This window comes from Panthera onca, chromosome X (genome assembly GCF_046562875.1).
Source record: "Panthera onca isolate mPanOnc1 chromosome X, mPanOnc1 haplotype 2, whole genome shotgun sequence".
In the NCBI taxonomy this organism is placed as follows: Eukaryota; Metazoa; Chordata; class Mammalia; order Carnivora; family Felidae; genus Panthera; species Panthera onca.
In genome coordinates, this window is record NC_138357.1 from 43,316,004 (window position 1) to 43,340,332 (window position 24,329).

A 24,329-nucleotide genomic window follows, 5' to 3' on the forward strand; every position below is an offset into this window, starting at 1 on the left:
TGAGCTAAATAAATTTGTTATGAACATATGGGAACTAATTACACCAATATTTTTCTAAATTTTCAAATCCACTTCAGTGAATAAGTGAGAAGACATTTTTCCTACTGTGTAAGCACCTGGAGGAATATATTATGTTCTAGACTAAATGTTTATTATACCCTATGGGTTATATCTTTTAAAAATATCAGATGAAAATCAAATTTTGAATTGCCATCTAGAAATAAATTTTTATATATAGTGTACACATTGGTTCCTGAAAATGGTAGAAAAGGTTTCTTGTCAAGTTCCCCAGCACAAGTGTGAATGCTCTGTTTTTGAGTACTTACTAGTAGTGAAAGGACACATTGTGGCCAGCCAACTCAAATTGCTACCCACGTTTAATCATTGTAAATAAGGGAAGCAGAGAGACCCATGTTATATTTTCAGAACTGGCATGCTCAATACAGAACTATTAGTTTAAAAATACCACTGAACATTCTATTTGAATTAATCTAGGCTTCTGTGAAAAACAAAATAATAAAAAGTACAATTGGTCACTTAAACATATGCTACTCATTCCATGCAGGTTATTAACTTAGTGATTACACATATCATTAAAGAACAATGAGAGTAAATACAACTCTATAACACTTGGAAAACAGTTCAGAATTGATAAATTTCCATTTTGAAATATCTATTTTTTTTTTTTACAGAAGCAAAATCACCTTTCTCAGTGGAAACAATACATCTATGAAACATGTATATATGTTGAACAGGATTTTTCAAAGGAGCAACTAATTGTCCCAATATGAAATGAACATGTATCACTGCTAAGCTTTTACATATTGTTGGTGCATAATGCATTTTCTGAGAAGCTGGGTACAGAAAAGCAATGGAGAAACAAGTACTTTAAACAAAACCCACGGATCACAGAAAATCAATAATGTAAAGAAGTTGAAAGAAAAAAATCAAAACATATTATCTAATATTCTCTTAAACATTTGAGTTTCACATTTACAAAAGCTGGGGAAATTCTTAATTTTTACACACTGTGTACATCTGTTCTTATTATATTTGTCCAAAAACATGATTTATGAACCATTTTCAAAATTCCAGAATCAGCCTTGATTAAAAATTGATCCCCAAAGGCATCTTAGTTGAAAACACACCAAAATTGATTAATTGGAAAGAACACAAAGTAGTAATCCACAATAAATACTAGATACTAGATAGGGGCACATTCCTTACAGCAAATTTATAATATTTTAGATCATTCATAGGTATTTTTTGGTGTGGTATAGTCACAGTCATAATGGGAGGGTGGAGAAGTTTAGTCTATAAAATATGCTCTTTGAAGCACCAGGAATAGAGATACTTCTGCAGGAACCTTGCACACATGGCCAAGCAGACATTGTGTATGTACAGCATAGTCTCTTTCACAACTACATTTCAGATGAGAATAACTGCAATTGCTGCTCTACCACTAGTAAACTTGAATCATTTAGCACTTCATCTGTGAATATTGTTGTTTTACTTCTTTTCTACTGCTGACACTTGCAGTCAATATTTGTTTAAATTCAAACTCCAATGATGCTGTAAAAAAGTAGGAAAATGCTCACATCTTCATATAAAGCAGGTCAAGAGATCATTTGGAAAAATATCCAAATGCGAATTGTTAGGAAACAATAAAATTTGCATATTAAAATGTGTTTTCAAGTTTGTAAAACTTTTGAAATAGGCTAGAAAGCCATAAGAGTTGTTCAAAATCATCTTCAAAGAACTAGCAGCCTGTCTACTCATTTGCTTAAGAATGCATATTGTTTGCCTTCCTACCACATCTTGCCTACAGAAGATGTGCTTGCCTATACAACAATAAGCTGCCATATTAGCTGCTGATTTAGTCTACAGAAGTTGTCCATTATGTTGAAGAACTTCCAAAATTTCGGTGACATTTTTTTCTTAACCGATCCTCCTCTACATACAATCTTCTAACTGGGGTGCTTCAACATGTCTTTCTTGATAATTCCTGATTTTTCAGTTATTCTGTAGAAGTTCTCTTTTCCCCCTTATACTTAGTCCAGAATTTTCAAATTCAATTAAAGTTCTTAAGTTTTCCTTATTTGAAATGCCATGTTAATCTGAAATATACATAAATAGGGGGAGGTTTCTCATCTACTAAGTTTAAAGTCCAAATAGTATCATAAAACCTACTCTAAAACAACAGGATTTTTACATTTTTATTTTCAGGAAGAAATAAAAACTACACATTGAAACAAGGTACTATACTACAAAAGCAGGTCTTTCTTTACACCCACTATTCTGCAAATGTAAACGAAAATTTTAAGTACAAAAGGGATTCTGTGCCTTTCACTCTGAACACTTTTTCAGCACCTCAGTGTTATTAGGTGTACTTTATGCTTGGCTTAGCAGAAATTCTGTTCTATGTATGTTCTGTTCTGTTCTATGTATGTTCACATAGATGTTTAGAGGACTTCAGAGTTTTCACTACCAAATATCACTGGTGAAGCTAAGCTCTTTGGATGATAAAGGTAGCAGGGAATTGTTCCTATGAAATTCCTGGGTATCTTTCAGGGCATTATTAAGGGGTAGCTGTCCATTGAGAAGCATCAGAGGCAGGTTGCAATAAGTGTGGTGGTTGCCTAAGGAAGGTACTGGCAAGGTGGTGGTTGGCATCTCATGTTTATAACCTCTGCAACAGTGTCTCATTTGCATTGAATCTGAATGGTGGAAATCAGGGAGAGCAGCTTGAGATGACACCAGAGAGGTCGAGGTACTGGTCATAGCAATAGAGGGTATAGGCTGGAGTTCTCCAAAAAGTCCTTGTTCTGCAGAGTCCAGAACATGACACCGAGAAAGCATTTCTTTTTTCTTGATGGGCATTTCATATACTAATTGCTTCCAAAACTTAGAATTTAATTTGCTGCTTTTTGGTCCCTTCCACTTGATTAGGGACAGAAGTTTGATGCTGCGCTTTAGTGATTCTACTTCCTGGCAATTCACCTTTCCTCTTAATTCTGTACACTCAATCAAAATCACTTTGATTTCTCCACTGACTAGTATGTTATGGAGTCTGCTTTCCAATTCGAAAATACTCCATCCTCGTCTGAGAATATAGTCTGGAGTTAGCACGATAATAAGTCTTCTGCTTTGCTCAACACATCTTGTGAGATCTTCAATGTATGCTACAAATCACAGAAAGAGAGAAAGAGTAAAATAAGGACATTTCCAGTCTTTAATGCATTAGGTTTGCACTCTAATATAGCAAAAAGCCAGTCTTTCGCTAAGGTATATCACATTTTCTTGCATTGCACATTCAGAAAGTCCATTTCCTTAAAAATAACAATAAAAAGACTCTGCTTATACTACTTATTTTATTTCCCCTCATTATTACTTACAGTGTTCTGTCGATGAATACAAATGCTGACTTCCTCAGAGCTCAGCTGTATTTAAGTTATTTTTATTTATTTAATCATTTAATTCAAGGCAGGCTTCCAGGTTAGTGCTTGAGGTGAACATCAGATTGACAAAAAGAGAAATGGAGCTGTTTAATGAATGAAGGGCCACGTTTTTGTGGGTTGGCTTTGGTTTTTCCCCTAGTTTTAAACTACTAAACAATTGGGGGGTTTATGTGTATGAGCTACTTCAAAGATAATTGTGATAGAAATAGTTGAAAATATCTTCTAGAATCATAGCTTGTTTCTCAGAATAACTTTTGTTATCTGCAACCTTAGGTTCCCAATTTTGCCCTTCAAACTAAGAGACAGGGAAGTGGTGTGTGTGTGTGTGTGTGTGCCCATGAGTTTAATTTGAACCAGCTGCTCTTTGTTCTGGGGAAGAGTAAGGGGTGAAGTCAGAGATGGGGGACTGTACTGAATGAACAGTAAAGGAGGAATCTATCAGTTGAGAGGTCTTTGCCCTACTTTGTGGAACAATTCTGAGAGTGAGCTGAATATGTTATATAGTCTTTTCATGGTAGAAAAACACCCAACTAATGCTAGATTGATTTATCCTGTGGAATAATCCTTTTGTAATCATGCTTCCCAAAGTCTTATCCACCAAAAATGGAAACACACACATGTTAACAAACGGAGACTTGGACACAGGTGCAGCAACAGAGAGCTGTCTTTACTAAGCAGAGCACAAGGCTTTGTCTAATGTACAGTGCCCTCTAGCAGAAGCAGTGCTTACAGAAGCATAGCAACACTTGTCACTGCAAATCTGCCGAAGGTTACAGACTGCATTCAAAGAGTCACGTCCAGTACATAGTGTGGGGCCACCAAACAGCCCAGTACAAGTCATTTGAAAAGAGAAACTTATTTTACAAATGCATATTTTACAGATATCTCTCTTTTCCAGTGTTTTATTTCCACCACTAGGTAGCAAGAACACTTTTGCAAGTGAAAATGAGTAAACTTTCTACACAGCCTATAGAGAAACAAAAAACTTTTTAAGACATACACATTGAAATTGCCCATTTAACAATTTGTTGTTACTATTGTTTTGGTTTTTACTTAATACATTTCATGACTTTCTCATGCAGTAGTACAATGACTGTTTATAAGGCAACTTCTAGGTGTAGTGGGAATCTCTTAAGAATTTTAAGAGATTATGTATTCAGGGAAAAATCAGCATTGAAATCTGTAAAAAAATAAAGGCAAATAAAATAAATAAAAGCAAAAAACAAAGCAAAATAAAAACACCACACAAGCAGCAATGGGGAAGTTATCACTTTGTAATTATCACTTAGAGAACTGGTGAAACAGAATGAAAGGAAAGGTAGAAAGTTTCAATAGAGTGGAAAAATATTATCCCAATGTATCAACAGCTCTGACTCTTCATTTTCTTCCTTTCTTCCTGCGCCCAAAAAGAAAGAAGTTATGTGGGAACCTTCATCATTAGAAGTTGGATCTGTAAGATACAGTAAAATAAACTATCATGCATCTTTCCCATTATTCTTTTCACCTTTCCTCCACACAAAGCAAAGCAAAACAAAACAAAACAAACCCAAACTCAAAATTATGGCATGAGTGTAGGAGTCCATGAAAATACAATTTTTCCACTTAAATTATGAGTTAATTGTTAATTTTACGTTGGAATTCATTACAAAATAATTTACCAAAGGGTTATTCTGAGTAGTATTATTCCCTCATTATTCAGCTTTTCCTTTAATTAAAAAAACAGTCTATACAAGAGCACATCTGTCAACATAAACTATGCTTCCATGAGTAACCCTTTTTCTATGTGTTGGGATGTAGTCTAATTTACTTTTTTTTTCAATATATGAAATGTATTGTCAAACTGGTTTCCATACAACACCCAGTGCTCATCCCAAAAGGTGCCCTCCTCAATACCCATCACCCACCCTCCCCTCCCTCCCACCCCCCATCAACCCTCAGTTTGTTCTCAGTTTTTAAGAGTCGCTTATGCTTTGGCTCTCTCCTACTCTAATCTCTTTTTTTTTTCTTCCCCTCCCCCATGGGTTTCTGTTAAGTTTCTCAGGATCCACCTAAGACTGAAAACATATGGTATCTGTCTTTCTCTGTATGGCTTATTTCACTTAGCATCACACTCTCCAGTTCCATCCACGTTGCTACAAAGGGCCATATTTCGTTCTTTCTCATTGCCATGTAGTACTCCATTGTGTATATAAACCACAATTTCTTTATCCATTCATCAGTTGATGGACATTTAGGCTCTTTCCATAATTTGGCTATTGTTGAGAGTGCTGCTACAAACATTGGGGTACAAGTGCCCGTATGCATCAGTACTCCTATATCCCTTGGGTAAATTCCCAGTAGTGCTATTGCTGGGTCATAGGGTAGGTCTATTTTTAATTTTCTGAGGAACCTCCACACTGTTTTCCAGAGTGGCTGCACATGAAAAGATCTAATTTACTTTTTAACTATACTATTAAAATCAAAAAGTATATCTATCTATACATATCTCTACTTAAAAAATTACAACTCAGGTGTCTACAGAATTAAGAGAAACTATACACATATATACTAAATGATTTTATTGGGATTCATGGGCTTTGGCTTTTTCTATCTCCTTTCTTGAATGGGGAAGGGAACAGAGTACATTTTTTCCCTCAATTGGTATGGTTCTCCTTCTTCATCTGTGTATTATATTTCACTATTTGAGAGCTAAGCCAAATGCAACATTTAACATTTTAGGGGCTTCTTAGAGATTCATTAGACAGAATTTGCATTTTCCCCCAGAAGGAATGACTGCCAGGACAGATCCCACTATGCTCAGCTGTGCAGTGTGTGGGTGTTGAAGGGAAACTTGGATAGAGGGAGTGGTCCCTGTCTCCTGCATACTACACTGGCTATGCTTATCCTGGCAAAGCCTAGTGGAGAGTTGAGGCAACCATCCAGATAATTCCGGCTGAAAACCTGCTGTGGAAGAAAAAAGGTCTGAATTATCCTGGTTTGCCCTATATATACATTAATCATATGCACTGGAGTCAGTCAGAACATCAAAAATTTCCCTGGGCAGACACAGCCCAAGTGTCCCAAAGAAAACATGAGCCATTTGCTTGGGCCCTGAATTTCGTGTTCCATTTCACTTGGTGAAAAACCAAGTGGAAGTTTTCAGATGTGGAGCCCATGTTTCGCTTCTTGGGATGGTGATCAGTGGCTGGGCAGCAACCTCAATGTTTGAAAGCAGCTGGGGAGGTGCCTCTTAATGCTGCCTGTCTCTAAGGAAAAGAAGGAGAGACTGTGCAGTAACTTCCATATTCTGGCTCTCTCCCTGTTTTTCTCTCTGTTTTTTTTCCACCCCCACCCCTTGCTCCTCTATACCTCTCTCTTTCTCTTTTTCTGTCCTTTCTCCTTCTTGTCCTTTATCTCCCTCTTTGCTTTCTTGTTCACTCTTTCTTTCTGCCTTTCCCTCTCTTGCTTTCCCTTCCTTTCTCATCTATCTCCCTTTGCCCCTTCCTCCCTTCTTAAGTCTTTTCTTTCTTTCTCTTTATCTTTGAGAAAAAAACCAGGACCTAGCCATCATGGAAAATATAAGTAAATTAACAAGAGACCAAACAGGTAGAGTTAACATTTTTTACTTGCTAATCCTTAGTCAGGGAGTTGTTGCTGGCTTTTAAGCAGCAAGTGCCCCAAATAATTTCCCTCTTACTCCCAGGTTGCATTTCTGCATCCAATGACTATGAACTGGAGCCTGATCCATTAGGAACATGTCCTGTTTTTGTATGGTCTGTGAGCAAGGAATATTTTTTTAAAGGTTATATAAAAAAGAATATGATGTAACAGAGACCATATATGACCCACAAAGCCAAAAATATTTACTATCTGGACCTTCACAGAGAAAGTTTTCTGTCCCTGAATTAGAGACTAATCAGGGTGTTTAGGTTTGGAAAAGTTCAAAATAAACTAAGCAGAAACAGGTATCATGTTAAGACATTGCTGATCCATAGCTAGTGTAGTCTCTGACAGGCAGTGGTGTTTGCCATGGTATGGTTGTGGTTTTGCAGGGGACATTTTAGAAACCTTCAGAAACCATTTAAAAAGCTTGTTACCGCGAAGAGATAATAAGGAAACTTAAAAAAATCCCTAAATCCACAACACACATGAATATTCATTAAATCTTGCCTTGATTTATTCAGGCAAATTTAGCAACTGAGTACCAAGAATCCCTTAAAAGGCTCTTTTTCCACATAAAAAATATAAAATATCCCTTAAATAAAAGGTCATTAAGGTATTTCTTTGCAGAGTTTTGTTTCAAGTAACTTATGATGACAGAAAAGACTAAACAGGCCTGGTGCTGATAGCCTTCTGCTTCTCTAGACAAGGCTATGAAACTACACCAAATTATCAGACATGAAATAAAGCTGATTATGATTCATTTATTTGTGATCTTTACATGGTAAAGAAAAAAATCCCCTTGAATGTAGTTTTGATAGGGGTGCTTAAGTTGGTATAAATTCATTTTTCACATAAGTGCAACTGCAAAGAACCTTTTTTCTTTTGTTTATTTGGGAGTTGACAGAGATTGGAAACATTCTAGAAAGGAAATGCATTGTCACTAGGCCCTCTTTGGGATGTGTACATATTAGAGAAGTGAAGAAAGGTCAAACCAACAGGAAACAAGGAAAGTGACTTCCTAAACTATTAAAAGGAAAGCAAATTCAATTAAAAAATTCCTTTCAGGGGCAGTTGTATAAACCAAAACTACAGTGCATTTAGAAAAGTAGAATTAGATCTACAAAAGTGACTTGAAAATAGGACACTTATTTAAAAAGCAAAAAAAGTAAACTGAGGAAAGAAATAAAACAATAAAATAGAAGCAGGAAGAATGGCACTCACAAGAAATTGCTTCTAATGGGATGTATTTACTTTTCCAAAAGAACTCAGTACTCCCCTAAATCTCAGGCTCTCAATTGTGCAAGGGAGAAAATTACCTGTATATTTAGGAATTTCTATGAGGTGTTGCTATTACCGACTAACCATCTGATTTATCAAACTAATCAATTAGCTATTTGTAAATGATCTTTGTGTTGACACTCCTACTTAAGTCAGGGTCATTTTAAAAAAGTTGAAAGACAAATAGTTTGTAGACAAAGACATGATTTACTATTTTTCCAGGTTCAAATAATAGTTTGATATACTTAAACCCACAGCTATGTACACCCCCTATCAGTTAAACAGACAAATCATTTGGGTAAGATAGGATGCATTAATACAGACACTACTTCATTAATCTTTGGCAAACACTAGCTAACTCACAGCTATCAACAGTGGTATTTATAAAGCCTATGGGTTAATATATAAAGACTTAAAACCAAGATTTAATTTCTAAATTGCAATTAGAAATGAGGTTTTTTTCAGAGAGACAGAGTGAGAGAGAAAGAGCATGTGTGCAAGCAGAGAGGGTTAGAGGGAGAGGAGAGAGAAAGAATCTCAAGCAGGCTCCACACCCAGCACAGCCTAATGTGGGGCTCCATCTCAAGACCTTGAGATCATGACCTTAGCCAAAATCAAGAATCAGATGCTTAACCGACTGAACCACCCAGGCACCCGAAAAATGAGTTCTAATTGATTGAGATGGGTCCTTTCCATGACTGGTATGGAGAAGCCAGAAAAATAATATAGGTTTCCTGTGTATCAAAGACAAAAATGTATTATTCAACACTCTATATTTAGGAAAATTATTAGCCCTCTGGTATAACTAGAAGCTTGCTTACAGTGAGGTACATTACCATGTAGTCTCACTGAAAATACTATCTGCTTTATAAATAATGATGTTTAATACTAACTTATTGAAAGAGTTATACAGGTTGATAACATGACTCTTTATCTTGGCTGATATTACCAAAGATTTGGGTCTTAATTCTGCCTCTGGCAGATGTAAGATTCTGTGTTGTCTGCCACAAAGATTGGGGCTATGAAAATTTTATGTAACTGTGTGTGTGTGTGTGTGTGTGTGTGTGTGTGTGTGTAGAAAGGAGAGGCTTTCTTTTTTTTATTTTTTTTAATGTTTATTTATTTTTGAGAGACAGATCACAAGTGGGAGAGGGGCAGAGATAGAGAAAGACACAGAACCTGAAGCAGGCTCCAGTTTCTGAGCTGTCAGCTCAAGCCTGACGTCGGGCTTGAACCCACAACTGTGAGATCATGACTTGGGCTGAAGTTGGACGCTTAACCGACTGAGCCACCCAGGTGCCCAAAAAGGAGGGGCTTTCTAAACAATGTGTGATATTACTTACCCTACAAAAACTTTCTCTGTCCCCACCTTCCAAGTCCTTGGCTTGATAATTCATAGATAGCTCATTGGGCTAAATGTTTTGGTAAGAGTTTTGTTCTCTACTGACTAATGTTAAAGTTCCTAATTAATGCTGGTTGATAAGTCTATCAATGGTTAACATGGATTTGCTGAGACCTTGTAAGTATAGCAAACTATATTCACAGTTTTGACTTTGAAGTCTATATTTCTGGTAGTGAATCCTTTACTTTTGCTATTATATTTTATGTGTGCGTGGGTGGGAAAGCATGACAGTAGGCAGAATCTACTCTGGAATATTGTCCACATCTTTAAATTCTTTCTCATCTCTCTTCACCTCTTTACCAAGAGTAAAGGTAGGTAAGGGAACACATTCAGAGAATATTGAAGGAAAGATAATGTGGAGAGTTAGCAAAAAGTCTGCAAAATATCCTTCCCCTTCTCTTTTCTCCCTTAACCTCATACCCTGGAAACTTGTGGATACAACTAATTTCAATAAGTTCAATCTTAGTAAATATGGAACAAGACTAGTTGATCCTTATATTGTCTTTTCTGTGGCTCCTTTGTACTTAAAGACAATTTTATTATGGTCTTCTACTCTTTTTTAAGGTGCCTGTTCTTTGTGCCCCTCAAGCAGTAAATTTCTTGATTGAAATTCTACACAATTCTTCCTTAACCTCAAACTTTCATGAGAAACCTCAGTCCATTGACCTCAGTACATTTTGGGCATATTGGGGTACAGTTCCCTTTCTCTTGACTCTAACATGAAGGGGATAGTGGACATATCTAATTTTATTCCATGTGATTAAACTGCACACAATGTGTTAAATCTCCATGGTTGTGCATGTCACCCCTGCCTCACACTTTTTAGGTCACAGACATCAGATTGCCTAGAAAAGGATTTTATTACTCCCCAAGGACAATTTACTTGAATGGTGTCCAATATGTCTAGCTATTAGAGGAACTACTGGCAATGAGTACTTACAGACCCATGTACAAAAATGTTTTTTTTTTGCATGCCTCACTTAGAAGTGACTAGGCATCATCTGACACCAGATGTATTCTCCACTCATTTGTCATTTCATTGTCAGCACAATCACATGGCTAGCACTAAGCATTGAAAAACTGAAGATTAGAATAGTGAGGAAATGCAAGAATGTAATCATACATTATCATTTTCCCCTTAAATTACTGAAGGAGTCATAAGATTGTTGAGTTTCACTCACTCAATTACTTCTTCAGTAACACTGATACCTGAGGCCAAATTCATAAATATAACTTCAACAGACATAGCTGGTCAAACATATGTATGACCAGTGCAATAATACATTGCAATGAATAACTCACATAGAGATCCCCATAATCTTTCTATGAATAGAAGGAAAAATTGAAGTAAATGCCTTTGAAGGATTTTTTTCTCTTCAAAGTCCACTGCGATATTTATAGATTTTTTGAAAGCCTCAGTCAAACTGGCTCAATTTAGAATTGTTAATAAATATTGCATATGCATTTTTTAAGTACCTTGATTGCTTTCTCTTTAAAGCAAACAAAAGCTACAGGATTGGATTGTTTCTACTTTTAGTTTTAGAATGCTATTTTCTCCAACTGATCAGTAGCCCTCCACCTAACTCAATAACATTTTATAGTTTTATGTTTTTTAATCCCTGCAGAAACACTGAGATATGATAGGCTAGAGAACCTACATGGTACTCACCCAAAAATGTCCTCAATCTCAGGATCTCAATTGCACAGCTGGGTTCTATTGGTCACATGTCAGCTTCAGAGCACATCTGTTCATTCCTCAAGGATCCACTAGGCCCCATGAACACAATGTGCTCTGTGTACAGTACTTTCCACCACAAAACTCAGCAGCTGCAGGGGTGAGAAAAATCTCTACTTCTCAAATTTGTGTTTCTAGTCAGTGTGAGTACGGTATTTTCTATCTGGTTTTCTTTTGGTTGCCTGTCAGTTCTGACATTCAGACGCCTGTTGGCAACAAAGTTGCTTTTGCTATTCTCAGGACTGATGTTTCTAGCCTGGGAAGAGACAAACCAAATTTTTACTGGAAAGTAGGATTTTTTGCCACATTCAGGCACTAAACCTGAGAAAACATAAGGAAGATTCTGGCCACAGGCTCAAGAATAGAAAGGTAGGTCACCGCCAGGAAAATAATGTCCAGATCTGAAGCCTTTCACTTTTAGCCTTCAGGAAAAATATTTGTGTCAAATCTCCCCATCTCTGCTGGTTCATGATGGCCAAAGCATACTTCCCTAGAAGGGCATGTCGTAACAGTACAGACACCACCTCATCTTGGAAAGTGACATGTTTCTATTGAAACTTTTTGAGAACTCTTGGTCATATGAGGAAGAGACAGAGAGAGAGAGACAGAGACAGAGACAGAAGGAAGGTGGCGGGGGAGTCTCATTCATGTACTTTTGAAGTTGTATGCATTGAAAAGTTTTGTATGTTAATGAGATTGAGTTGGAATACCATAAGAGTGGTACAAAAGAAATTGAAGAGACATCAAAAGTGAAGACATTAAATATTAATGGGTTAATGTTGACCTCATTAATTTCATTCATAGAAAATTATTGTTGTAGATCAAGGATGATATTATGAAGTCTGCTTTTATAATCCTCAAAGGCCTCATTGCTAGTTTTTGGAGGAAGGTGTAGTCTTGGGTCAACATGTTTTAAATGAGATGTGAGGGACAAACATAGCTTATAATATTGTAACTAGTTCCCCGCCCCCCAGGAATGTGTCTATATTTATATAGCATAACCTGTTAAATCTGTACCAATGGCTGCAAATACAGACCACAGAAGCTTCTTTAATAACACACATACACCAAGTCCAAAATGTTCTACTCTGTCATTCATGTGTAAATCAAGTATATTATTCATATACTTCATCGACTTCCTGAAGGCGTGCTAAAAATGCCAAGGAAAAACTCGTTAATCGTGACATGGTGACTGCTCAGCCAGCTCTGAAATGTTGATGGAAAAAGAAAAATTGTCAAAGGGCCTTTTTAAGAACTTCTGCAGGTTACACTCGCGAATCAGAATTCAGAGAACATGAATTTCCTCATTCAGGAAGGAAGGATTAAAATCAAACACCCTCCAGTGGTTGCATCTAAAAACTGCATAGTTGTCCAAAATGGCTTACTTGTAAAAGGAGTCTTCCTGTGTACCACTGAGTACCCAGGATCCAACTCCCTGCTCAGTCTGATGGTTGTATAATCTCAAAAAAAATTAAAATTATCTTCTATGGACTATAAAATGTCTGCCATCCTAGTGACTTTTTGGGTGTTTTTCTGTTAAGTTCTTTAAATGTCAGGGTATACTAGGTGACAACTTCTTACTATCTTTTATTCAGTGTGCTATAGTTCCCAACTCAAATCTCGTAGTTTTGAGCTAGGAAATACAGCTTATATACACCTCACACTCTATGGTCAAGGAGAATGATCAGGCCTGTCTTTGATACACCAAAACAACTAATTAATTTTAATCAATTTATCCAAACAAATAGCTAAGTCAGTGAGGTGTAAAATATTCTACCACCTGTTTGGCTAAATTGACACAGCATGCTGATTCATTTGACCTGAGACATCACCAAAACAGACTATATGGGAGCATTAAGAAGACATAATTTGGGGATGCATCTCTTTCACCCTCATGGTGTTTGGGTCTGACTCTCACCTATACACAATAGCTTCTTCTTTACATAATAAGCCAAGTATCATCTACTGAATCTTAGGTAAAGTGGTTTTCCTGTGTTCCATGTTGTCCCATTTCCCTCTTTTTTTTTTAAATTTTTTTTAACGTTTATTTATTTTTGAGACAGAGAGAGACAGAGCATGAATGGGGGAGGGTCAGAGAGAGAAGGAGACACAGAACCTGAAACAGGCTCCAGGCTCTGAGTTGTCAGCACAGAGCCTGATGCGGGGCTTGAACTCATGGACCACGAGACCATGACCTGAGCCAAAGTCAGACATTCAACTGATTGAGCCACCCAGGTGCCCCCCATTTCCCTTTCTAATGTGCACAATGGTGAAGCAATGTTTTCCAGTTCAGATGAAAGATAATCAATGTTGAAATATTCAGACATGAAGACTAACATTTTTCAGTCACTTGGTGGAGTTGATAAAGACTTCTTATTGTGGTGCTAACAATTTTGGAATGCAAGAAAACAGGCCAGCACCACACTAAATCCTATTGAAGATGACCTAACATAGAATATAAATTTCACTTTGGTAATGATATTACTTTAATACAATTAGGATATTATTACTCTAAAATTGATTTTGCAGAATTTCTACATTTAACAATACATTTTTGACAAAATATAAAAAATAAATAATAATTTAATAAATTAAGCAAAAAATAGTAAAGAAATTTTTTTAATTTTTCATCCATGTTCAACTCCTTATAGGTATTCTTTCTAATATCAAAAAATAAGAGCAATATTCTCAGTAGCTTATTTAAGGACTGGGACTATTCCTATGAATTACTCATATTGTTTTTCTTTCGGTAGAAAGCTCCTGTTTAGATTTCACACTTGCCTTGTTAAAGAAAAACGCCTTTTAGATACTGTCATATAAAAATTTAAACCCTTGCTTATTTTAGTCTCATTGTTTCCTCCTGTCTTAAACACTGTCCAAACAAAATCAAAAAGCATCTATGAAGCATCCAATGAGCTCAAATTTTCTGATAGATGATGACAGGAATATGAGGATAAATGAAATACACTCCCTGCCTTCATGGAACTTACAATCTTGCTGACTAGATAAAATATAAATAGATGGACAAATATATAAAATAATAAAAGAACGTAAAGTATCACAGGAGTAAAAAATGTATAGGTCAACAAGGGACTATGCATGGTGAACCCTAAGGCTGGAGACATTATTATGGACATTTCACAGAGGCAGTGATATGGAGAAGAGTAAATAGAATTTGTAAAGGTATAAAAGACTAACATGAACAAAAGCATTAAACGGACACACAATGTATATCAAAAGCACAGTTTGGGTATAGTGAAACGTAAAAGTAGGGGTAATGGTAAGAGACAAGTTTAGGAGACCAATCTGGGCTAGCACCAGACTATGGAAGTGTTTAGCTAAGGGTTATGGATTTTATCCTATAGGAAATGGTGAACAATTTAACGTTGAATGTGGGAGTGACATGATCAAGGATTTATACCTATTAGTGGAAATGGATGAGAGGAAAAATAGGGAAGGCAGAGAGTAAACAACTTTGTAGTAATGAGGTGATTAGGGCCTATACTAGAATAGCAGAGCTGAGAATGGAAAAGATCAGTGGACACTGGATTTGGGAGAGAGATACAGAAGAATAAAAATGACTCAGAGGTATCAGCAGGTTCCTTGGGGTTCAGTCAATACGGAAGTGGTATCTCAAGTCATGAAGATGAAGAGAATTACAGAAAGAAAAGAGTGGAAGATCATGGGAAAGAGTTTGGAGAATTATTACATTTGTGGTTCAGGGAAGTAATGGAACAATAAATGTTGTCTTTCTTCCTTTCTATGCACATGTAAGTGTGCATATTCATGTACACACAGAAACAGACATATATGCATTCTGAGAAAAGAGATAAACAACCAAAACTCAATTGTCTCCTGTCAGTTTAGTGTCCTTGGTGGACTGCTGATAATCTGAATAAATGTTATTGAGGAATAGCATGATCTAGCAGAGTGAGAACCAAAGTCAAACAGATTTAGTTTTGAATCCCAGCTCTATCATTTGCCAGCTATCTGATCTTGGATTTCTTTAACTTATTTTCTCATCTGCGAGATGAGGATAATAGTACCTGCTCTCTCTCCACATAGTGTTATTGTAAAGGTGAAATGAAATTATGTCAAGATATTTTACATACTGTGAAGGAAAATGCAAGCTTTTTAATTTTGTTATTACATGTGTAAAAGTTATCATATTTTGATTTGTAGTCACATTTTAATCTCCCCCTCTCAAGGATATTAATATAAACTCATACGAAAATGAATTCTAGCACTTTTATTTTCCCTCAATGGCATTTTAAGCTCTTCGAGGGCAAGGAACATATTTTTGGCTTTTCTGTATTCCCCTTACAGTTTAGCCTGTACAATACTCTGAACATTAACAGGAACTAAATATATATTTTTACTTGAACCTGAATTTATTCTAAAAGCTCAAATATAGCTTTCAATATGTAACATGATATAAAAGTAGCATTCAAGCCCACATAGTCCAGATCTTCTTTAAAATAATTTGAATACATGGTGAAAGTGCTATACCCAATGGACTCACATATCTTTTTTATGTGGATTTTTTTTCTATAAATCTGGAAATGAGTAACAACACATAAATTCAGTTATTAGTAGCAATGAATGTAGGTATAAGTAGAAGCACAATGACAGGAGATCAGCTTTGGAACTGTAATGCTTTGAAAAGACTTTAAATTTTGGAGATTTTTTTAAGGATCATCATTTTCTCACAACACTAAGGCAATATAATAAAAAAAAATACCATTAAAGCACAATTTAAAAACCATGCCTAAAATGTAAGTGAGAGTGCCTTTTAAAAATTTTGGGTGGTAGAATATCAGAACACTTTTGAATTTAATAAAATCTCCTGTGAGAACAACTATCTAAATATTTGGCTCTGACATTTGAAGCTTCCATATAACTTCATAAAAGACACAAAGCTTTTTAAATACAAAACTTGAAAGTTTCAAGTACTTGAAAGTACTTACTTCCACTTGGAATCAGGTCCCTTTCTGGGATGAAGAGTTTATATCCATAGTGTTTTTCCAGGACATCTGGCAGTATTTCAAGAGCAAACTGTTCTTCTTCAGGATTGTCACAGTCTAAAGTATCTTGGTCCACTTTTGTGTAAGACAGATAGGCATCATATTCCTTGTTGTCTTAAATATGAAGAACAACAAGTGGGTTTTATGTATTAGCAGGTTCTCTTTAAGTACGAAAATTCTATAACCACTAACAGTCTAGAATAAGCCCTATAATTAGTGACTGTCATTAATAATTAGAAAAAATAAGCCACATGCCATATTGTAAGAAATCTAGCACATTTCAACATAACATAGTCATGTGATATGAACTGAAACTGATATGTAATGGGAAACCTATAGTCAGGAAGAATAAGAGAGAATTATTTGTGACTTTTGGTGACTATACATATTGTGATATTCAGTGATGTGTGAGTGATTAGCTCAGTGTGTCTGAATGCAGGACTAAATAGACCAAAGTCATGGATTTGAACTTTGTCTGTGCCAGCTGGCTTGGCTCTGTTACTTGGTCACAGACTATACCTCATTTGCACAAATATGTGCAAGATATCCAAGAGGGGCTGGGCCCTAGAGTGTGGAAGATCAAAATAATCCAGCCTCACTCCTGGAGACACTACTCACAACACATGCCATACTTCCAGTTGGTTAGTATTGTCATCTTCATATACAAAAAGCAGTTTATCACCAAATATTAGAGACAGCAGCTGGGTTTTATACAAGTGTATTGTCTGTTACTCTTGTTCAATCCATGGCCAAATAATTTGACACAAGCTTCCAAAAGAAGCCTTTGTTTCGAAATATACATCCTTCCAGTATTGCCAAATTAGGTTTTCCCTTCACACATTTAGTCAGGGAGTTAATTTTGCTTAGAGAAAGTATTTTTTCCTCCTTTCCTGTATTGGCTCAGAGCCAGCCTCTTCAAAGAGAATATGTAAAATGTTTAAATATTTTTCCTAAAAATTATTAATGAATATAGCTACTCAAGCTATTAGTCCCCATTGATTTTAGAAAGGCCACATTGGAAAAGTTACAGTGGCTTTCAAAATTCCCTCATTTATAGAAAATTATTTTTAAAAGTTAATGTAGTGAGCATAGACTTAAATGAAACTGTTAGTATTTATTAAACCTAGTTACTTGCAAATAATAATTTTAAATGATGGGAAAACATTTTAGGATTTGTTTCTAAACACATCGATATTTTCCATTAAAGCAGACCTGATTAGAATATAGGTAAAACTGACTAAAAGGTAATTTACAGAATGAAGCAGCCACTCATCTATACCATTAATGATTTAGTTCTACCTACTAAATGATAGGCATATAAAGAGATATAAATACCCTAGGGTAGAAGTAGGTGGAACCCCCTATCTAGAGATATTTGAGGCAGGATTATATTGTTCTAATTCTAGTAAGGTTCCAATCTTCACCACCCCCACATGAAAGGAACTCTGGTTATTTATGTTATGATGGTGCCTGAAGCCAAAAGACTTTTCTTTAGCATGTCCTCTGGCTGGAAAAGGCCTCCATAAACCTTGGTTGGGTTACTTGATTGCCGAGAAGCAGATGCACATGAAGGACTGCACTGGATAGTTGAGATCATTTGGCTTACAAATGGGACACATTCCACTCTTATGCATAAAACACCACTTGGAAGTGAGAATGTTCATAAGCAATGCTAATGTAAGAACCTCCTGGTAATCTCAGCACCTCTGCCCCTGTTCCAATCAAGCTCAGGATGCACCTGCAAGCCCTTGACTTTCTCCAGCTATAATTACTCACCTGGGACTTAGAGCTGCTGATGATACACAGCTGGAAGAATAAAATAGGCCAAAGGACAAACAGATCCATTCCTATGAACAGAATGTATTTCATTGTTCTTAATGGATGGTGCTGCTTCCTCAAACTCCATAATGTCAGACTACATCCTGGTTTCCTCTGACTTCGATAACTTTTCTACTTCACAAACCTCCCTAAATTCAACTACTTATCGATTCATTCAACAATGATTTGTTGAGCATATACTATGAGCTAGACATCTGCAATGACTACCTGAGTCTTTGATCCATCTGACCAGGCCATTAGACTCATGCCTTCATTGCTTATCCTGATTAAGACTATTTGCCCTCCAGCCATGCCTAAACTCACATATTTCTCATCCTTACTCGCTTCACCTATACCCTAATATTGGTGATGCTACAGACTTTCTTCTAGAAAAATATTACTATATTTGCATATCCCAAATCAAGTTATGACAAAAAACATGGATGTCTTTGATGTGTCTTAACACCTACAATGTCTGGATAATAAATTTTACCTAACATTCTAGAAGCATATCATTCTTTGGAAAGTTGTTGTTTCTGATTCTAGTCATGTCCCTTTAAGATGAGCTAAAGATAAAGAGCTTATGGTGGCTGGACAGAACAGGAAGAGTGCTGTCAAAGCCACCATGTCAGATGTCCCAGAAGCTCTAGAATGCCAGCTAGTGAGCAAGCAGTGATGCAGATGCCACAGTTTACAAAAAATGCACTTCAGTATTATGTAGACAGCCAAGAAAACCTCATGAATAGCCACAGCTGTTGATCACAGAGAGAGCAAGATGGAAGAGCAAAATCAACAACATGATGCAAATAAGGTTAACAGGAAGGCCTGAAAATTGTTTTAAAACTGAATGGCAATTCCACAACACCACTTTGCTAGGCAAGGCTAATGAACCTTCCTTATGTTAAATCATGTTGACTAAGCTCATCTAAGGAACCAGGAAATAGAGAACAATGCAGATGGCAGAGCATTATAAGAAAGAGGGCTTGCACAGTGATCACCATAGGTATGTTGTTTCTAATGAAGAGAGAAGTTATGAGAAAGGGAACCAAACTGTCGAAGAATTTTCCTGTTGTCATACCTGTCCTTCCCTGTTTTTAAATTTTAATCCTGTTCACCACCAGGAGGCCATTCCTGTTTACAATCCAGTTCTTCTGGGGCTATGCTAAACACAGTGCTAAATCTTTAGCTTCTAAAGTGCAAAGACTGTGTAACTTTGTTGATTATTATATCCCTAGTGCCTACTATACTATGTGTATTGATCCAGATGAAGAATATAAGTAAATATATCATAAATAATGCCTGCCACGTAGTAGATACTTACTAAATTATTTAATGACTGAACAACTCAAAGGTCAAATAAGTGAAGCAGTCATTGTTTGGTGGATTAAAATGAAATGAATTTTATAAAAAATGGCTAAGAAGTAAAAGTTTGTTGGATTGATTTTATTTTATAAAAATAAGGCAGTTTTAAAGAACTTTCAGAAAATGCTACTATAGATATGAATCAAAGAGAAAACATGAAAAAAAGTATATGGGTAAAACTAAGTTGTGTCCATAAGATGTCAGAATATTAAATAAAGAAATGAAAAATTCAGAGGTTATCTAGCTGATATTTGGCATCATGAAACCGAGTATTTCTAAAAGAGCTTTAATATTCATTTATTCATCCTTACCACATACCTGTTGACTTTTTAGTATTCCATTCAGCTAGTACAGGTTGTGTATTTCAGGTCTAAGTTTCCATGTAGGACTATAAAATATTTGTGTTGCCCTTCCTAATGAAAACTCTTGAAATCCCTTCTCCCCACATTCCATTTTTCCCCCAAAAACAATTGATTTGGAATGAATATACAATTCTCTAACAGAAATGCTCTAGATTATTTGTTATCTTTGACCACATGGGCCACATTGGAGATATAGACACAAAATGGAATATTTTATCCCTGAAAATGTCCTATGATGCTAGTATCAATTTAATCTTACAAATACGTACTACGGCTGATCAGTTAATCTGGATTATTGAGTATGGGTGATGAAAATAATTAATTACTGCAGATTAACTTAATAAATTGTATCATCACTTACAGAGTATTGACAAATTGCTTATAATCATGACTCAAAACAAATTAATCACAGGAGCCTCCCTTTCATGTTCTTTCATATAGACAATGCATCTTTTACATTCCCAGTTGGATACTATAGCTCCTTGTTGGCACCTGGGAACCAGTGACTTTTTCCTTAGTAGCACAATTCATCTAGTTATTTTATGTGGTCAGGTAAGAAGTAATATTTTTCTATACTAATTGTTGTATATAGAAACTTAGTATAATTGACCACATTTTCATTTATATTGTTGGAGCATATAATTATGGTTGCAACAGGCCCTAATCTCTCACTTTGAAACTATGTCTGAATAAGGGTCTGTAATACTTCTAAATGGGCTGCTATGATAGGTAAACACACTCCTTTGATAAAAAGCATGCATATGTACGCATCAAACAGCACTTCTCTAATTTACTATGAAAACATAGTCAATTAAAAGCCACTCATATTATTTACATAATAGAAACCATAGGACCAAAATCAAAGATTCCTCAAAAAAATTCCTTTTTACAGTTACCACTCTGCCCTTCTTTTATCACTATAAAGATAAACAAAATTATGAGCCCTTCTCCTCTGAGGTAAGAGCATGATCTTAGCAAAATAAAACTTCTAACCTTCATTATTTCAACATAATGAAAACTAAAATTTAACCTTCCTTTTTAATGACTTACAAATGGACTTCTTTTTAATCTTGGCTTACCTAAGGATTCCACACACATATTTCCAAGACTTACAGTATTTCATGGGTGAGGGCTTTATGCATAAGGAGTGACATGTCATCATTTCTTATTGGTATTGACTTGAAATATGGTAATTTATTCTCTTGAAAAATTAAATCATTTTCAAAGCTCAATACAATGCTTTATTGCTATTTAATTCATAAGATTTCCAAAGGACATAGATAGCAAACATAAAATTATAAGCTACATTCTGAACTTCTATCCATTGAGGTCCTCTGTGAGAATGGTTCTATAATCATCAAAAATATGTAGGTCCAGATGCACTGTGAGTTTTAAAAAGATAACATCCATAGCTTTTAATCTGTTTCCTAAATGATTTGTTTTTTCAATGCCAGGAATGGCTAAAAATGATCTGTACCTGCATTTGAATTTTATGGAGGAAAATAATGGAATTTATTCTTAATTTATTTCTTAGTAAGTGGAAGGGTTTTGACAGCAATTGTTTTAGCTCCTGATCAACTAATGTCTCCTTGTTAAACTGTTAATTTGTAAATAATGTCAAATATATAGAAAAATTACAAAAATAAAATAGTTTCAAAGAACATCAATATATTCTTTACCCAGATTCACCATTTGTTAATATTTTCTCCCCTTTGCTCTCTTTCTTGATAAATACATATTTTTTTTCTAACCTATTTGAGGGGTAACTTGCCTTAGTCATAGCCCTGTAACTCTAAATATTTCATCACATATCTCCTAAGAATAGTGATATTCTCTTACATAATCACAAATCCATGCCTTTTAGAGTTTGAACAATAGGAGAGAGCTTACCATTGGTAGTTTCATCACCTCCAAAATGCTGTCGGTAGAAGAGCATTAATTCAATATTGTAACATTTGTAGATGATCACAAGCAGTACAAGGAGAAGGAAGATTGCTCCCAGGCCTCCTGCAAGTTCAATTTTGTAGATTAAATCTGGAACCAACAGAGTAAACAGGAAATGGTAATTAAATCAGCAACATTTGGGGTCTTTCCATATTTCTAGTCTGTAAGATGTACAGCCCATTCTGTTTTTTTTTTCCAAAAGATTCTTGCTTAATACAGTATGTAGCTTTGTTCTTGACAGATATGTGTAAGTCAAATTTCATAAAATTAACTCTTTTCTAAAGATTTGAGTAATTTTAGTGTTGAAAGTGACGAGTCTATCTGAAAAGGAATAGTCGCTCCCAATTTTTTTTGAACACATCTAGATCTCACATATATATTTCTGTTTTAAGTGTATTTCACGGAACTGTTAGAACTGCCTTTTTCTAGGTCTAGGGCCAGTTTTTTGTTGTTTCTGTTAAATTACCTTATTGATTTAGAAAGATTACCATCTAGTACTTCCCAAGCCACAGGCCCTATATTCTTCTACATGAGAACATCGTCATAAAATTATTCTCAAAATCAAATAAAATTGAATGATCTGGCAAGATTTAATTGTTTCATTTAACCCTAAGAACATAATCCAATAGAAGATAACCTGGGGAAATCAGTTTATCCATTTCCACTACTTCTTTGAATTAATGACCATAATATGTATATGATATAATATGCCCAGTGGGGCTAAAAGAGAATGAGAAATCCAGGCTAATAACTTGGACTACTCAGCCAACAGTAGGCTACCTGATAGTAGCCCTCGGCTGCTTGAGTGGGGGACTTTTAGAACTCTAATAGTTAGAACAATTAAATCAACACATAATGGGAGGAGACATCATATATCCCAGACTCAGGAAATAGTGACTTACCTGTAGCTTAGTTAGTGATATTAACAAATGTAAGGTGTATCATAAAAAGAGGGGATAGTACCATGAAATTTAGAGATATGGGAAGTCAGAGGAGAATTTAGAATGTTAATTCATCAATGCCTACAGGAGAAATGCTGAATCTGAAAGACACCAGACCAGAGACATATTTTCCCCTATGGAAAAGGGACATTCATTGGTCTTAACATAATATAGATAAATTTGCCTAAAAGATTAGCTAACCTCCCCCTGATCTAAATCTGTAATTACCAAGTGACTTTTTTTTTTATTACCAATTCTGCTTACTATGTTACTAGATACTGGAAAAGACAGTGACATTCTAGTTTGCACACAAATTGTTTATGAGTTTGGTTGACAGCAATCAGCATCCCTGGATGGGTTAATTCTGGAACACTGTCAAAATCAAACTTCTGACCATGACAGACAGCCACTCCTGGAGATCCCTTGACAACCAGGTTGTCAGCCTTTCCCTGGGGATGTCTTTTGTTTCTATATAGGCTTATTGCTTAAAATAAATTAGTCAGGGGGTGCCTGGGTGGCTTAGTCGGTTAAGCGTCCAACCTCGGCTCAGGTCATGATCTCATGGTTCATGAGTTCGAGACCTGCATCGGGCTCTGTGCTGACAGCTCAGAGCCCGGAGCCTGCTTTGGATTCTGTGTCTCCCTCTCTCTCTCCCCCTGCCCCACTTGCGTTCTGTCTCTCTCTCAAAAATAAATAAACATTAAAAAAGAGAAAAAAAAGAAATTAATCAGGCTCAATATGAAGATTAAGATTAAGGAAAAAATAAACATATATATATATATAATAGCTACTACACATACATATATATGTATATATATATATGTATATATGTATGTATACATATGTATATATGTGTATATATGTATATAATAAATACTACATATACATATATATGTGTGTGTGTGTATATATATATATATATATATATATATATATATATATAAAACAGAGACTACAAGTAATATATATTATAAATAAAATTTTTAACCAGTCAATTAATCTATTCTCTAAGTTAACTTTTTGGGGCAAGAATCCTTTAGGAAAAATTTATAGATGAAGAATATGAGACTTGGTACTTTAATTCACTTACTCAAGGTCATACACCTAAGAATTGGCCAAGATCAGACTTGAGCCCAGATATCCTAATTTCAAATTCAAGACTTTTTATTCCATCACAGTTTTATAAGCTTCAGCCTGGAAATTGACAAAGGAGAGCCTTTTCCCTTTTGCTCTATAGAGTTGTTAGTAGTGTTTCATGAGAACATGTGACTTGCAGTGAATTTTGGTTTCTTATGCCCTTTTAATTCCAAGGAAATAACCTGAAATACAATTCACCAGGCAGCATGAAAGGACTGAGTGTATC

The 24,329-nt window shown here is 35.6% G+C and overlaps 1 protein-coding gene across 1 annotated transcript in view; it reads right to left on the bottom strand.

Moving 5' to 3' along the window:
* Positions 1 to 215: 215 nt before the first annotated feature.
* Positions 216 to 24,329, bottom strand: part of IL1RAPL2 (interleukin 1 receptor accessory protein like 2) — a 1,135,143-nt gene continuing 1,111,029 nt past the window's right edge. Inside the window, exons 9-11 of the mRNA XM_081792354.1 lie at positions 21,972 to 22,115; positions 16,483 to 16,653; positions 216 to 3,182 (exon numbers count right to left, since the gene is read on the bottom strand). Coding sequence (XP_081648480.1) covers positions 2,485 to 3,182; positions 16,483 to 16,653; positions 21,972 to 22,115 — 1,013 coding nt within the window. The 3' untranslated portion in view covers positions 216 to 2,484. The remainder of the gene's footprint in view (positions 3,183 to 16,482; positions 16,654 to 21,971; positions 22,116 to 24,329) is intronic.